Here is an 18260-nt window from a genome sequence, read left to right as displayed (position 1 = left end):
TACCTTCCCACCGAGGTGGTACCTATTTATCTACTCGCATTTTTGCATTTTGCATGCTTTTGAACCGCTAGGTTGGCGGGGGCTGGGACAAGCGATGGGGGCTCACTCGGTCATGTGGATTCCATTATACGACTGCAGGTCTTCCGACCTTGCAGCACAGAAGCTTCAGCGGTTTAACCCGCAGCGCCACCACGTCCCTGACATGTAGACTACTGATGCATTATTTGTTATCTTCAAAGGTTAGAAATAGAACTATCATCTCCATGATTTCCTCTGTATCAGGAATTTATTTACTTTTCAATAATAATATGGAAGTGAAAAGAATGTCCACATCAACATTTTTGTTTAGATCAGTGCAGGGTTAGAAAGAGATCAACTATTCAATGATCTTGATTTCTCGGCTTCATTTCCTGTTTCTTTGGCTAGGATAATGTAGATGTTTCAGAAACTTTCCAATTGTTTATAAAGATTGAAAATCAGCAATCAAAACCCTTTTGCAAATATCTGCTCAAATGCAGTAAATTGGTGACTTCTTTTATCTGCAAAGCTGTAAGAATGCCTGTGCTTACCACTTCAGTTGGCCTGTAGTATTTATGATTGACCGTCACATGGATCTTGCCAGTTTCTTTGCATCTGCCCACTTCATTTTCATTCTTGCCTTCCCACCTATAAATATAACAAACATTTAATCACATCATTGTGACTTCACTGGTCTAAATACAGGAGTGCTGCGCTTGCTACTTCTAAGGCAACAAGGTTGGTGTAAATTCACTCTACAAGGCTATATACATTCACCAGTCACAGAAGTAAAAACAGAGGCTTGGCCAGACTGGAAGAATAATGGGCTTCCATATTTCAAGTTTTAGTTATATACTTGAGTTGTAGCTAGGGCTAGCCTACCATAAAGTAGAATAAAGAATTTGTCTTAGGCAGCAGATCCTGAGGAAGGCCAGGGGTACAGAGTTCTATCTGTAGCACACAGCCTGTTTTGTGCCCCTTAACCTATTCTATTGCTGTCATGTGAAGCAGGGGTAACTTGCATTGAAGTAAAAATCTGATTGCTACTCTGGTCAATTTCTTTGCATAGAATCAGGGGGGGGGGACGCCATTTTGTTCTTTGTCTGAAGCAAGAAAATATCTTGAGCTGGCCCTGCAGCAGAAGCTTTTGTCCACTACAGCTCACTTTGACAGACACATAGTATTATCGTTGGTTTGAAGTTACATATGATGTCACAGAAATAAAACACTGTCAGTGGGTACAGTATTTATATATATTGATCTTCCATTTCATGGCACATGAGGACACTTGTCCATGAAAGATTAGGCCTCAAGAGTTAGTCATTATGGGGCCATAAAAATCTGCCTGCTGGTATAAGAGGATAAATCCCAGCAGCAAATGGCTGCAAATTCAGAAGTCAGTGTAGGCATATGCTCTCTGCACTGGGTTATTCAGTGTGTAACAGCAAACACCAAGTCTGACTTATTGTGGCAATTTGCTGCCAAGATTTATGCACATTGCCAGTGTAAACTGTCACTGGATTTGGCCATTGAACGACAGAACTATAAAATAAAACACATACGCATACATATAAAATATACATGAAGATATTAATTCATTATTTGATATGAAGCTTAAAATAAAAATATGACTTAATATGCTCTTTGATTTTTGTTTTTCCTTAAATTAAAGCTGTTACCTAATATGTTGTTAGCATTTGTTCTTCCAGCCTTAGCAATACCAGAGTCACAAGCAATCTCCCATCTGCTTTGTAATCAGTTTTATAATCTACTGAAAAGGAACACTTGAGTAATGACTTTGAACAATAGACTGAAAACCAGACATCTAATTATGTTCCATTTTGCTTCATACTGCGTTTCCTCCCTCATAACACTTTGGCTTGCTATTTTTAAACAAACTTTCTGACTGGTCTTTTTTTTTTTTTTTTTTTTTGTATAGCCCTCTTTTGTTTTGTACGCTATGGCACTAGCTAAATACTTTTCTAGAGTACTATCTAAAAACACATGCTGGGCTTCAAAAGGGGGAAATTTTGACTCTATTTAGTGGACTAGCATATGGTCTGTTCACACAATCACTCTTGCTTATTGCCTGCCTCTTTAAAAATGCTGAAATGGAACACAGGAATGATTAGGCCTCATGTTCGGTGGGGTGAACTGCAACCAGAATGAACAAACGGTGTACATATGCTTGCATAAGGTTGAAATCCCCTCTGTTTCCCTTAAACTCAGAGGGCCCTGTGTGCATTTTGTTTCCTTGGAACATCAAACACTTCCACCCTCTGCCATGCAGACCTCTAGTGAGGACACTGGCATGGGAAGCAAGGATGAATTTTGCTTATCAGAAGAAGAACATTATATGGATTTGAAGTATCTTTGCAGGGAGGGAGATTCCGTTCCCAAAGTATTTTAAAAATCTGAAATCTTATTGCTTATGGTAGTAAGTCACATGAGAATAGGATCATTGAATGAGTGGGGATTTGGTGAGTCATCTCAGCAAGTTTTATTGATACAAATGAGCCTATTCTAGTTGTGACTTACTTTAGTGTAGTAAGTCACAACTAGAGTATGCCTATTTACATCAATAAAACTTGCAGAGGAGATGACTTACCAAATTCCCACTGATTCAATGGGCCTATTTTAGTGCAACGCTCTACCCTAAACAACCAGGATTTCGGCCCGTATGCTAACAAACACTATGTCAAACACTCACATGAATCATAGCTAGAAAACTATAAACATCCTAATTATCAAAAGAAAAATAGAGGAAAGTACTCTCTAGCAAGAAATATAAGGGCAACCTCTAAGGAATTCCTAGGTTACATCAAGGTAGTTTGTCAGTAACTGCTCTCACTTTCAACTTTCCCCATTAAATGGCACAATGGCTGAAATATTTTTTTGTCAATATAATATATATTTCCTGGTAGGCTTTTGCTGATTCAGGGGAAAGCAGTAAGAAACCCATTAACTTTTATGTAGCAACAGCAGTAGAATGTACTCTAAATGACTTGGAGATACTTGAAATTATGCCATGAGATTTCTTCAGACGAGTGGATCCCAAACTTGGATAACCCAGGTGTTCTTAGATTGCAACTCCCAGAAACCCAGGTCCACTAGTGGTGAAGGCTTCTGTGATTTGCAGTTCAAAGACACATAGGTTATCCGAACTCGGGAACTACTACTCTTCTGGACTCATGATCATAATGAGCCTTTTAAAATGGCCCATCAGAGTCTCTAATTCAAATGTTACAATGTGCATCTCATGTCAGAGAAGGCTTTCTCTTAAATAAAAAATACAGTGGTGCCTTGCATAGTGACGTTAATCCGTGCAGCAAAAATCGCTGCTAAGCGATTTCGTTGCTATGCGATTTTAAAAAGCCCATAGAAACGCATTAAAACCTATTTAATGTGTTCCTATGGGCTTAAAACTCACCTTAAAGCGAAGATCCTCCATACGGCGGCCATTTTCGCTGCCTCTTAAGCGAGAAATCCATCCCTGCACACAGCGGATGGCCATTTTTTTACCCGGCGGCTATTTTGGAACCGCTGATCAGCTGTTAAAAAATCACCACTTTGCGATGATCGGTAAGCGAAACAGGGAACCGATCATCGCAAAGTGAAAAAATCCCATTTAAAACATCGCAATGCAATTGCTTTTGCGATTGCAAAAACTTAATCACTATGCGGTTTCGTCGCTAAACGGAGCACCCGTTAAGCGAGGCACCACTGTACAATCATCTGTTGCTTTTAGTATTAATAAGAATAAAGGATGAGTCAAGGAGAAATCAACGCTCATATTTTGGCCAATTTTCTGCCCAGAGCGTTTTGATAGAACAAAAACATCCTCTCTATAAAAGTTTTTGTTCTAAGATAGAGATATCAAATTTAAAAAAAACAGAATAAAAACCACAAAGAAGAAAATAAGAGTACTGACAGAAAACCTACGATAAGCTAGACCAAAACAGAGAAACATTTGAGGCAAACTGGGGTGTTGTAGTGCATTCATGTTAAAGAGAGATTTTTAACAGCTTAAAGCAAGAGGAAACACAATAATATACAGTACTGTACATGCACTGCAAACAATATTCAACATTTAATTCTGAATTGCCTCATAAACCCCACATCTCATTATGAGTGAACTACACATAACAGTTTAAGACTATTCTTCCCAAATCACAGCCAGGTTTTCAGAAGCATTTCTTGATATGTTCATAATTTTTACATGTTGTACATATCATTCCAAAATATTCTAAACAGCAGTTATCGCCTTACAAATGGGGAAATAAAGGAATGCTTGACACAAGTATACAGAGATACAGATTCTTACAGGAAGCAGTTTCTCAGGATTGCAAGTTTCTCACCAATTGGCCAGATTAGTCACTTCACTGGAGCTTGTCTAGTGCATGCACAACAGAATATTAATGCATACCACAAAGTTTTGCATGAGGCTTTCCCACTAGCAAAATGATGGACTTGGTTTAGAAAAGAACTCCCACACTAATTGTTCACTTCCTTCCTTCCTTGTTAATGTTCAGAAATTCTTAATTATCCGACTATGGATGAAAATAAAAGCCGATCGAAAAGGATGTTCTCACCCTTCAATTTAGCACGGCGATCAGTAACAGCAAGGTAATCATGCCAGATAACAAAGGCCAGACTGAAGACACTTGCTTGGCTCTTTGTAAAAGTATTTTTTCTAAAGGCAAAAATTCCCAAATGTTTCTATGAGCTACTGTCTTACTACATTTTTGCTATGTGGATAGTGAACATAAGTAGCAGATGAAAAACATTTTCAGAAAAGAGCAATCCCAAACTGAAAAAGTGTCATATGTAGTTCTTACAATCTCTTTCATACCATCTCAGTGTTTTGTCAGTTGCCCTGAAAGTTGCACCTTAAAAAAGGAGAAATGACAGCAGGAACCACAAAGAATATTCCTCTGTTAGCCATGTAAGTTTAGAAAAATGAAATTTTGACACTCATGCTTTAGATAAAAATTACATGACGTGGAGGGCATGGCGGCAAGGAACTAGGCAAAACTAAGACAAATTCAGTGTGTAGGCATCCTTCAGTCTCAAGAGACTATGGTAACGTGCACTGAATAGAGGTCTTGGAACAGCATCTAGTGTGACTGAGAAGGCCAATTCGAGAGTGACAATCTGTTCCATTTGGCAAATGGGAATATCAGCCCTGATGTCACCCTTCCAGCTATAGATTTAAGGATTGCTGGATAGTGATTAGATTATTCACTGATCTTAATCTTCACCATTGTGGCCACATTATATACTTCTGGATGGTTTTTCTCTGTGGGAATGATCCCTTTTGAAATAGCATAGTGATACATATAACCATCTATTGTCCCTGCTACCACTTATCCTCACATGATCTTGCAGAACATATTATTTTGTGAGAAAGTAACTGTCTACGGCTAAGTGGGGATTTGAACTTAGGTTCAGGACTCTATGCACATTGTGGACCACATTTACTGTTTAGGGCTGTTTATATTCAGTACTCCACAGTAATCTGCTGACGCCTGGCAAACAGTCGGGGATTTGTACTATTGACTCTTCTCTTGAATGACTTGAATAAAGTTTGTGGGGAAAGGAACAGATTTAACAACACCAATTTATTATTTGAAATGTTCATCACAACAACCAAGCTTACAATAAGCTAAAACTAAAGTAGTGACCTTGTGAAACTACACTAGATTCTTATCAGAGCTCAGAAATCTTAAAGCCAGTGGTACAGTGTTAAATTTGTGGAAAAGCAATTAATTGTTGTTAGTCTCCTCTAACATTTTAAAATAAATGCATTACTTTACTGGTTAGTTACCCCAAGTTTCGGAATCCAGTACTTTCACAATCAACGTGTTAAATGTGAATAAATAATTATACTTGTTGAATCAAAACATTAACGTTGCTATGTAAGAAACAGAAAATAATGGTATTGAGACTTGTTGCTCAAAACAAAAGAAACAAGGTTAAAACCACTCTCAAATAGTACCATTGTTTTCAACACGTTACTTCCAAACTCTGATTCTTTTAATGCAGAGTGGGCCACTTCTGTAAAACTTGGGACCATTTTTCTGGCCAGTTGGATGTCCCAAGAGGATAGATGGAACTTGTTCATTATTTTTATTTTCGTTTATTTAAAATTTTATTGAAATAAAATGTCTTAGTATTAAGAACCCCAACAATTCCACTCTAGTAATTCTTTTTGTTAAAAATTACAGTTTATCAATTTTTCTACCCATATCCCCTGAAACTTTCATTAAAATTAATTCAATATTAAATGTAACTGTCTATAGAATAAATGTAAGTCAGCTTGGAGAACCATGTACTGTAATATTGATTATGGTGGAAGAAGAAACAGCAGGAGACATTTAAATGACAAAAATGTCCAACAGCTGTTTAAATAACAAAGAATGTTTAAATAGCAAAGAAAATATTGATTGATTACAAAGGAAAAGAGACCCGGGGAAGAGGCTTGTAACTGAAGATAAGTAAAGGCATCCAATCAAGTCTGTCATGTCAACTAACTTTCAACACTTTCAATAACTACTGTAGTCACTTAAGTAAACTGCCCATTCTAATGGTCTGCTCCTGAAAAAAGGCCTAAGCCCACGGGCTGTACTTTGTGCATCCTTATGATAAAGAATGACTGATATACTTGAAAGCTAAGCAAGAACTTGTGGCTTTATTGGAGCTGTGAAAAGAGAGGCCGCCAATCTGAGGGAATCTGGACTATAAGAAGCTGTCAGGAACTGAGTAATCATTGTCAGTAATCTCACTTTACTTTTTTCCTTTTAAAAATGTATGCTCTCTAAATTCATTCATTCTCCAGTGTTTCATAAGGTTAAGGATAGTCCCTGTGAGACTTTTTAGAGCTCTTTATGTGTTCAAAACATTTTTAGTTTGCTTTTCCTAAAACTTTGAAATCATCTCACAAAGAATAAGTTAATTTCAGATAAAAACATGTTAGTATCAATGCTTCAAGCGATGCATATTTCTGTTGCAAATCTACATGCAGAATTATATTTTAAAAATCTATAAATCTTTCCATTGTCTGGATGGGTTCCCCCACCCCCACCCCTTCTCACAGCTGTCTGCTAAGAACTCTTGAGTTGTACAGTGGTTTGAGGCAATGCTTAGAATCCTGCTCTAATTTGATAAGATTAATGACAGAAAATTAGTCAAGACAAGTGTTTGCCTGTTTGTTTCATCCTGCTGGAGTTCAAATTAGAGAAGGGAAATGTTTCCCCATCATATTACTTAATTAGTAAGAGTTAAAAGGAAAAGGGGGAAACGGGGGGGGGTATTGGTTATGGAGAAAAATGTTTATAGCTCAAAGGCTTTCCTGTCAGTGCAGAGGAGTGAACTGGAATCACATTTGAGTCTGATCATTCCAAAAGTTTCCTTGGCCATGACAGTGTTAACAGGGGGGGGAAAACAAAAATAAATTCCAAAGATAAATGGTCTAGCAGATAAAATTATATGCATTTCATTTGTCAAACAAATTTCTTTATTGTTTCAGACCAACTATAAAATGAAACACTGCGACCTTTCAATATGAAAAAAACTGTTACTGTAATGCACGCTACCTGGGGCTGTCTTTGCAAAGTGTTTGGAAACTCCAGCAGGTCCAAACCACAGCAGCCAGATTGTAATTGGGCCTGGTTACAGAGATCACATAACGCCTCCTCCCTTAACAGCAGCTCCACTGACTGCCATTCTGTTTCTGGGCACAATTCAAAGTGATGGTTTTAATCTATAAACCTCTAAATGGCTTACGTCCAAGTGATCTCAAGAACTGTGTCTGCCTTTATGACCCTATCGAGCGAGCCGGAGTCCATGAGATGGGAGGCAAAAGCTCATTCCTTACAGGCACGCAAGCCCTCAGCAAAGGGTTGCGTTCCCGCCTGCCCTCCGAATAGAAATAGATTCCTGGATGCTGTTGATGTCGAGAAGGTGACGGGGGGCGGGTTAGGAACCGTAATATCGGGCCAGTGATGGAATCTGTCTAAGTTAAGGTCATAAGGCACTCGATATCGGTGTCGATCGAAGTCGAGGCCGTTGGGACTGAGGTAGGTTTCATATTCACCCCAACGAGATCTGTACCGCTCTTGATTTCTTAGCTTTTTTGGGCGGAGAAGGTGCAGCCGACAGAGCGTTGGCCGGTGCCGACTGCGGCGGCTCCATAGGTACCTCCCAGGACGGGCAGAGAGATTTTTCCCACAAAAAAGAACATAAACACTGCAGTCTCTGTTTTAAGGCAGGTTTAGTAAACCCTTTACAAACTGCACATAAAGCTGGCTGGTGTTCCTCGCCCAAACAGAATAAACACTGGAAGTGTCTGTCCGAAAGGGAGACTTTATTGGGGTGAAATAATGCTACGCAAAGGGCTCTGAGATGCTGCAACAGCAGCGGCAGAAACAGAACTGAGGCATTCAGTGCTGAGGGTGTGGCTATAGGCAGCGTGGGGGAGGTCCTGGCACCATGTGCCTGAGCTCTAGAAGGTTCCGAAATCACTCTGTGCAGGCGCAAGTTAACCCATTAGTGTGCATTCACAGAGAGCTTGAAGAAGAAGCTGTGGCCTTGCTTTCTGTCTTCTAGCTGAAGGATGCTTATGCATGGGGCCCAGAGAAGGTACAGAAGCAAAACAATTGGGGGAAAAACAACAACAAAAATATAATTTACAGAAAGTATTAACAGAGCCATCCTAATTTTATTATCTGACCTGCAGAAGGGATTTTGTATTAACAGTAAAACTTTCAGGAATACTCACTGTAAATATTCTGCATCCATACCATAATGCTTTTATGGCTAAATACGATTACAACAGTCAAAAACACTGAGATTTCCATGGATACTAAAGGGCAGGCAGAATCTAGCATGCAAACAAAAGCCTGTTTTCAGGAGGCATTGTGATTATTCTGATTGCTTGCCCAAATGGAAATGATATTCTGGGTTACGAGGGCACACTGGAGAAAAGGCCAAATGGGAATATGTACTTGCATGGTAATAGTTTAAAATATTATAGGATTGGACTCACAGAAGAGTTCCTCTAGATACTGCAAGGTATTTCAAATCAGAAACTAAAAACTCTAAACTACATAACAAGAAATGTTTAAGGACTCCGGATTATACTATCTGTGTACCAATTTGTAACATGAATGACAAAGAGAAGCATGCCTGGTTATTGCTCTATAAATCTGGAATTCCCTTCCCCTATACAAAACTTTAACCAGACATGGAGAGACTTTGGTTTTATATGGCTAAAGTTTTGCTGTGATTTTTCTGGTCTGTTTTATCAACTGATCTGTTTCACCTACTTAAGCGTTTATGGCATTATATATTTTACAAAGATGTTGGAGGGGTATGTATTTTATTTCTCTTTGCTGCTTTGGGCACCATTTCCATGGAAAGGAAGTGAAACAGCTGAAATAGGATCTTAATAAATATGGAATAAACAGAATCCAGGATACTTTTTCTGCTGGAGGAACAGCTCCATGAAAGGCACCTGCTCCCAATTTTCAGGAATTCTCCCTCCCCTCTTTGCTCCATTTTGCCCCATTTACTAAGTTATCCTGTGTAGCATTTTCAGAGAACTAGAGAGTTGAACACAGGAACAAGGATATAAGGACATCTTGTTCTACCAGCTTGTTTTCACACACCTAAATTGGGATCCAATCTTATATATAAGTTTTTTTCTTTATGACCTTGGTTTCTCTCAAACCCATATATACAGTATTCTTATCTCATTGTATGTTTGAGACACAGAAGTATTCTAACTAGGAACACATATATATTTGCAAAAGTTGTGCTACAGTAGAAGGTGGGATATAGATTTTTAATATTAAAATGAAGTAGTGTAAACTTTCAGAAAAGGAGGGATCACAATCCAAGCAAAAATGAAATGAAATTTCTAAAATTAATTCATTAACACACATCCAAGGTACATGTGATCTTCTAAAGGGTGGAATTCTGTTAGAATAAATGAATGGTAATGCTAACAACTAGTATATACAGCAGGATCTTCTGTATACTGTATTATAAAAAGAAGGCGCACAATACATAATGAAAACAGAAGTGGACGAACATTAGATATCCCGTCATTGTTACTAGATGCTTCAACTTACACTATAGTTTTCCCAATGTGATGAAATGCCTTTTCCACAAATTCACGGACACTGTGAACCTCTCCAGTAGCTATTACAAAGTCTTCTGGCTGTTCCATTTGCAGCATTAGCCACATTGCCTGCAAAAAGAGAAGTAAGGCCTCAGTCAGGACATTTGTATCTGACTCTGTCATATGATACTATACAGTATTATTGTTTTTTAAAAAGCAAAACATTTCCAGATAGAAGAAAAACATAACCCATAGGAAAATCAGCATCAATGAGGAAGAAGGAAAGTAATCCAGTACAGAAACAGAATTTGTTTTACTTCTCACTGCTCTCTGTGTTACCCACTACTGCAACATCTCTTTAACTCGTCCACACTAAATCTCTCTTGAAACATCAAGATAAAATTCACAGAAATCATGAATCTCTTTTGGTGCACCAAAACTGTGTTCAAATATATAGTATGTGCAAATGCTTTAGAGTCAGATGGTTTATTTTCCTCATTGTACTGGATATGACACAAAAGGCCCTACCATGAGCAAGGCAGATGGCAATGTCTCTAGGTACAAACACCATTTGCCCAAGGACAAATGGTCATGGGGAGAGTGCCTTCTAAAGGTCACAACAGATTGGTAGGAAGCTTCTAAGTGCCAGAGACCAAAATTCTTGACCCCAGCACATTTCTTTGTTGCTCCAAATGGCCTTCTCATTTAGCACATTTGCATGTGCAATGAGGACTGCTTCTCCAACATTTCAAGGTGAATTAAACCAGCCATTAGACAAGAGAGCTATGTAGGAATTGCATCAGAAGAGGCTTTGTTTGTGCATCTTTCACTGTTTACCTCAACCAGTGACTCAAAGTGTTCCCAAGAAGTGGTAGCTGCATCTTGATACACACAGGAATATTTGCTTGTAAGCCCTTTTGGTCACGCTCAAATTGAGTTGCTGTGTTAAAAATACTATACCATGTAATATTCCTGCCAAAGGAAAAACCCAGATTTGTACTTGCAGCAAACCAAGCAATTTAGTATCTAGAATCCTAATGGGATTTTACTCAGAAATAAAGGAAATTTCATAGGCTGCAGTGGCAAATTGCAGCTAATTAACAAGGTTGCCAGTCACATGGTTGTTTACATACTTGATCGTGTACCTGACCCCCTTGTTAATTGGCTGGAATTTGTTGTTGCAATTAACATGATTTCATTTATTCCTGAGTAAAATCTCAATAGGACTTTGGACAGTATTGACTATATGCTTTGGCTGTAGTAAATCACACAGGGGAGCAAATTATTTCTATAATGTATATGAATACACACACCCTCTCTCATACTGTTTTATGTAAAATGTAGCTATTTTACACTTGTATATTTTTGTAGGTATATAGAAAGGAAAAAGAATACAAATATGATTTTATAAAGTACAAAAGGCAAATAGCAAAAAGTATTTTAAAATAAATTAGGATCACATGTCATTCTTCATCTCTTATATTACAGTGTCAAAGTTGTATACAGTAACTGAGTCTGATACGATAGATGGCCAATGATTATGAAGGGTTTTATTACTAAATGGTTATGATGGATTAAAAGTGAGGGGAATTCATGAGCGACAAATGTCTTCAGCATCCCACACTGGGCTAGCAGCTGAGCCAAGAACAGAGCTGGGGACTTCTGACTCTGTGTCTGCTACTCCATCAACTAGACCACACTGCTGCCTTCAACTGCTATCTGGAGAAAAACTTACCACTGTAAATCAATCCAAAATGACTGAAATACTTTAATCCCTTAGTGAAAGAAACAGGGAGCTACCTATAAGGCTGAATCCTTGTTTAATAAATAATCAGTATGCAAACACAATAATTCAAACATTCCCCATATGGTATAAAGGACCTGTTATCTTGTAGAGCAACCCACAATGCTATTTGCTTTGACCTCTTCACATCACATTTAAAGAAAATAACTTTAGTAGGTCCCCAGATGCTAGTGGAGACTCTGCAAATCAGATTAATACAAGCTCTGGGACAGCTCAGTTTCTTTTAGTAAATACCACCTGAAAAGTTCAGATTCCAACCCCACCTCACAACAGAACTACAGACAGAATTAATACATTCTCAGAGAACTGTTTATAAGTTATTTCTTCCACAGGCCCTAGGTCTCAATAGTATGGTCTTTTTGTGTACCTGGAAGAGTAGCCTGAAAAACAAAAATTAGGCCAATGAAATAGTTGGGCAAATTTATAAAGGATACTTGGCGATTTCTATTCTGCCATCTCTGTTGTGATACATCAGCCTTTCAGGGTCAGGAATGAGTTTCTATTTTTTTTTAAAAATCTTCAGACTTCAATGTAATTGCATGATTAAATCCTTCCCTGAAAGCGTGTCATAATTTCTAACTCTTTTGATGTGTTTTTGGCTCAGGATGTCAGAAGTCATCACTTGTTTCTTAAGAGGCACACAAAGATGAACAAGGGAAAAACTGAAGACACTCCACCTACTGCACTGCACAGGCTCTCTTGATCTGTGCACTACAGGGATTTCTGGACTGATTAATGCCAGATGTACTGATGTTTCCAAAAGGACCACACCTTCTAACACATGGTGGCTAAAATAGTCTCTGCTATGGAAATACCAGTATGCTATTAATGCCAACAAAGCTAAAACAGTTTATTTAATTCCCCAAATGACAAGATACTATGTATCTTTGGGTTGTCCTGAAACAGACATCTCACACAAACTACTTTTAGGTCTTAATCGGCAGATTACATTTACCTGTGCAAAATTTCTCGCAGCTGCATACAGGATACATAAAGATGTAATGGATAATGATTTTAAGCTATAACTTTCCTTTAACTCTTTTCCCCTCTGTTTTAGCATTGTAACTGCCTTACAAATGTAACCTGTATTATGTTTAATGTCTTTTGCTGGTCATGGACTGTAATAAAACATTAAACAAAGCAAAGCAAACAAACACATACATTACATTGTGCCAGACACACTACTTGAGCATCATGAACAGGTCAACTGAAATTAGGGTAAATTTAATCAATCAATAAGTATTACTAAAGCTAGCAACTGGACTTTTACTGGAACCCCATCAAGTTGCCTAGCACACCTTATTAGCACTGCTACTTCATAGGTTAAAACAAAAGATAAATGGCTAGCTTGGCACTTTTGGAGAGTCTAAAATCTAAAACAAACCCTATGCCAATATATTTCTAATTCTGCAATCAATTATTCCAATCCACTATATTAATTTCTATCATATTATAGTGGTGACTGAAGAGAACTGCTACTAGAAGATGACAGTGCATAAATACATGCCACAGAGATGGTAAAAACTAGCATCCAAGTCCTAAATTATTCCAAATTATGGCTCAATTATTGCAATTAATACAACACAAAGCCACAACACACAGCACTGTCTGATCCTCTTTAACGAACTAAATTGTTCTCTATGTACCTATGGATCTGCTATAACATGCTTAGAGAACATAATGCCTCATAAGGCTACACTCCATGCATTTGCAGAAGGGGCTGCAGTCCAAAAAAAATCCCATCCCAAACAAAACTTGTTGATCTTAAATGCTGTTTTTGCAGCAACAGTCTAATACACCTATCTCCTTTTTAAAAAGTGTTCCATAAGAAGATGAGAAAATGTTTTCTTTTGTGTGTGTTTTGTTTGTCTGTATCAGGTTTTGAATTTTTTTTTGGTAAACAAAAAAATCAGCATTCAATAAACTAGTCCTGTTTTGGAGAACCATCACTTAAGCAACCTCAATTGTCTTCCTCTGTATTGAGGTTTGACTGTATACATTACTTGTTACATTTAATTGCTTATATATATTTTCTAAAATTCCTTATTTCATATGAACATTAATTGTAAGCTGTAAGTTATTCAGTCATTCAATAAACAGTCACCTCATCAATAAATATTGTATAGTCAACAGAAATCTCTACTATTCATTTATACAGTCAAAATCATAGATACTTTTTTCCACCACAAAGTATCAGTTCTTGATACAACAATTTCTAGGTTTATATACAATGTTGGTTTAAGTTCAAAATAAGAACATACAAAAATGTTGCAGCTTTATATTTATTTGCCATTACCAAATGGTTTACCAGTTTTAACAGAGGGGAAAATCTTTGTTTAAAGTTCCACTGGAATAATTAATGGTTATTGACTTGCAAATGAAGAACAGGTGACATTCTGAATTAGGAGATAAATGATCTTGTGTTCTTATGTGATAATGGCTTAGTAATTGTTACAAAACCACAGCCTAGAGGATCCAATCATAATGCTGGATCATGTCTAGAACACAAAGGGCTCTGTGCAATAGGTATGCAACAGTTCACCTCTTTATTCAGCTGTAGAATGATGTGGTCCATTTATTCTCTGATGGGCTGCACAACTGAGGTAAAAGTTCAGCACTTCTCACCTTCCTGTTCACATGCTGAACCCTGTGACCCATGACATAACTAGGCCTCAATCTGCGAGAAAATCACTGCCTGACTCTGGCTATCTTTTAACCATCATGAGGTCACATATTTGAGGAAATTTTTTAGATGTGAAGGAAGAGCCAAAGTTTTCTTCAACATCTTGGCAGAAGCGACTCAACGGAATGGTAAACATTTCCATATTACTGCAATGGATCTACACATTTGTTTCTTGCTTAGTTAAAAAGATACTTAATTACAAAATGAATTAATTATTAAACATAGAATAAATCCAATAAAGAAATCTGCAGATCTTAGATATATAGCACTCTCTCTCTCTCTCTCTCTCTCTCTCTCTCTCTCTCTCAAACACACACACACACACACAATAATAAAATTTTCTCTTTAACAAGTTGAGTTTTCAGAAAACTCTAAGTGTACTAAAGTACAATCCTGAACAAAATCCATAACAGTGCTGGTTTTTCAGTTCTACTCTAGAAGCTTTTAAAAAGAATGAATGTAATATTATTTATTTATGTATGTATGTATGTATGTATGTATTTATTTATTTATTTATTTATTTATTTATTTATTTATTTGATTTATTTGATTTATACCCCGCCCATCAGGTCTAAAAGACCACTCTAGGCGGCCATATGCTGGCATATGGAAGGGAACATACTAAGTCTAACATGTGTGTACAATTTCATAATTTAACCTGGATTTACAATTTGCAATTAGCAACATTTTTTTACAAGTAAAAATATCTCTGCAGTGAAGGATATTTGTACACTTAAAAATCAAGTCCCTGAATGACTAGAAGTGGATGAGGATTTGTTGCTGATTTAGTTCAACTTTACAGAAGAGGGTATTATGCTAAGGTTATTAAATTGGTATAAATTATGTTTGTCTATTTAGATGTTTAGATGCTGGATTCATGCAGAACACCCAAATTAGAAATAAATTCCTCTCTGTACTGTTCTTACCTGTGTTAGAAAAGAAGTGAAACAGAAGCTTGGAGAGGTTTACTGTACTGCAAACCATACTGATTCTATGCTGCATTCATTTTGTGTGACATACATGACAGCAAGTGGTTTTGTGCGGTTATGTATGTGAAAGACACAACCCAGTTTCCCTGTGTGAAGAATCTATTGCAATTACATCTATGTCTTACCAATCCACATCCTAACTGACAGCACCTATTAACTATGCTGTTATTTATGAATGCAAGTCTTGTTAATCTAGGTTGACTTTAACTACATTATTTGACTCATTTCTTTAAACTAAGCATTCTAGCACTTATGACAAACAAAACTACTGTATTGCTGCAAAATACTTTAATCTGTGGGGTGTTATCTGGAGGAAGATAATGAAAGAAGATGATCCAAAACTAATTCATTGCTTGAGAAATTACTCAATACCAAGGCACAAATTAAATCCGAAGGAAGGAAGAAAGGTCATATTGTTTCTTTAAGGTTTATGTCTGAAAAAACCCATTGCAATCAATAAAAATTCAAACTGAAATAAATCAGCTACTTTTTGAATTTCCCCACAATATTTTGGTTACTCTTTCTGCATTTCTTTTTTCTTTTTTTGCTGAAACAAACTAACACACAAAAGCAAGTGTGCTTGTTTAGGATTCGCTCTCCCCCTAGAAACAATTCTTCTAGGGTAGATTCTTATGGTGTACCAGTAACAGTACTAAATTGTTTTAATACATACTGCAGTTCACAATGTAAATTTATGTATATCTAATAATATTTTTATTGTAAGTCTTGCCTCCCGCAACCTACTGAAACCTGAAATACAGACTCAGGAAACAAGCCTGTTCAGCAATGTTTATGTCATGGCTGTGATCCAAAGAATCATGAAAATATCAGAAGGCAGCTGTGAGCACATTGTGACCTTTAGTTATGTGACTTCATCAGTCCAGGATAAAGAACACAAGCTACTCACTATACTGCTCAGGTCTACCTTTGTATGTCGACAGGATGGGTAGAGAGAAAGATGCAAGAACAAATTGAATCTGGCTGTTCCTCCTCATAGTTGGCTACCTAATAAAAGAGGCTTCAAGGTATTCTTAGCAGCACTGAGCCTGAACAGATACTGTATATTTAATGTACACTAACCCCTGAAACAGGTGGGGATAATTAGCCTCAGACATTTAAGTTTCATATATCTCTAGTATGTGTAACCTCTAAGAAGAACCCTTTCTCCTCATGCTACCGTTTTTTCCCCCTCAGTTCCAGTAAATGGTTAGAAAAACATTGGCTCTTCTACTTGCAAATAGAGGTCATTATGGCTTTAGTTTCCTTTTAGACAGAATTTCATAATTACTGGTGTAGCTGGCTATATTCAATGGCCAGCTACACTATAAGAAAAAAAAGTCACATGTAATGGCATGCTGGTGTGCCTAGGACGAGTAATAATAAATTAAAAATGTGCTGTCAAGTTCATTCAGACTTATGGTGATCCTTTCTAGCATTTTCCAGGTAAACAATACTCCAAAGTGGTTGACCATTCCCTTTTTCTGGGGACACCTGGGGCTGTGCAGCTTGCCCAAGGCCACATAGGCTGGCTCTTCTCCCTGGAGGCACAGTGGGGAATCAAACTCCCAACCACTAGCCAGATACCTTAACCACTGAGCTATGCAGCCAGCAAATTAATAATCAAAAACATTTTTTGTCCAAAAATCTTCTGTCCAAAGTCCAAAAATTTTCACAGCAACTGATGAAGAATTGTAAGATCACAGAAGACAGTGCTTGAGAATATAAGCAGTGTGAGGTAAACTTCAGAATATAAACTCTAAGAACCTTTCTGCCTCAATTCACCTTAAATTTTTCATCATTTGCTTCAGTTGAATACACAATGCTCTTACTGTGTTGTCAAACATTAATTCAGTGTTGACTTTTTCCTTGTACTGCTGAGTGTCAAAATACCATTCTTTCACTATATAAAAGTATTTGTATAAGGCTTTATTACTGATCTCTAGATATTTGCCACAGGCAAAATGAAACAGTAAAGCTGCTTATTGGGAAATCTCACTGACAATAGAAGTTTAAACAAGCCTTTAAATATATCACCATTTTTTTCTTTTCCCCCAAATAAAAGGTTTATTTAAAAAAAATCTCCAGGGGCCTTTTTCATCTTTTATTAATATCTGTCATTAAAATGTGCTGAGTATTTTATTTTATTTATCCTTTCCCAAAAACACTGGTACATTATGAAAATGCGAGTTTGAGAAAAAGAACCTAAAAGTACCTATAGCTGTGAAGATTTGAATCTACATCTTCTAATCCCCACGCAAGTTTTTAAACTATACTCCTATTTTTAAAATTACAGATAGCAAACAAATCATACTGCTTTAGAAACACTTGTACTGAAGAGGGCAAATGTGGTATATAGCTTACAATGGGAGCAAGTACTTTTGAGGTATTAATTCCATGGGTATTGGGCTGTCCTGGATTGGACTGGGCTCAACTGGGGTAACTGGGCTATTGAAATAGCATTTAGACCAGTGGTTCTTAACGTGGGTGATAATGCCCCCCAGGGGGCGATTTCATTTTTCAGGGGGGCGGTAGAACGCAAAGGGGCCGCGTGGGGGCGCTGGAGCAGAAGGGGGGTGATAGGGGGGTGCTGGAGAAGCCAAACCTGTGAAGATGGCTGCAGCCTTTTTACAGTGTGCATGAATA

General features: G+C 37.4%; 1 protein-coding gene across 2 annotated transcripts in view; it reads right to left on the bottom strand.

Annotated features, from left to right (window-relative positions):
* Positions 1-18260, bottom strand: part of GMDS (GDP-mannose 4,6-dehydratase) — a 393997-nt gene that overhangs the window by 81594 nt on the left and 294143 nt on the right. For both annotated transcript variants that reach the window (XM_078393409.1, XM_072998554.2), the window contains 2 exons: positions 10152-10270; positions 570-666 (listed from right to left, as the gene is read on the bottom strand). In XM_078393409.1, the coding sequence (XP_078249535.1) occupies positions 570-666; positions 10152-10270 (216 nt within the window). The remainder of the gene's footprint in view (positions 1-569; positions 667-10151; positions 10271-18260) is intronic.

The sequence above is a fragment of the Pogona vitticeps genome, chromosome 4 (assembly GCF_051106095.1).
Source record: "Pogona vitticeps strain Pit_001003342236 chromosome 4, PviZW2.1, whole genome shotgun sequence".
NCBI classification, from domain to species: Eukaryota; Metazoa; Chordata; class Lepidosauria; order Squamata; family Agamidae; genus Pogona; species Pogona vitticeps.
The sequence above is the reverse complement of the archived record's forward strand: the minus strand, read 5'-3'. Positions and strand labels throughout refer to the sequence as shown.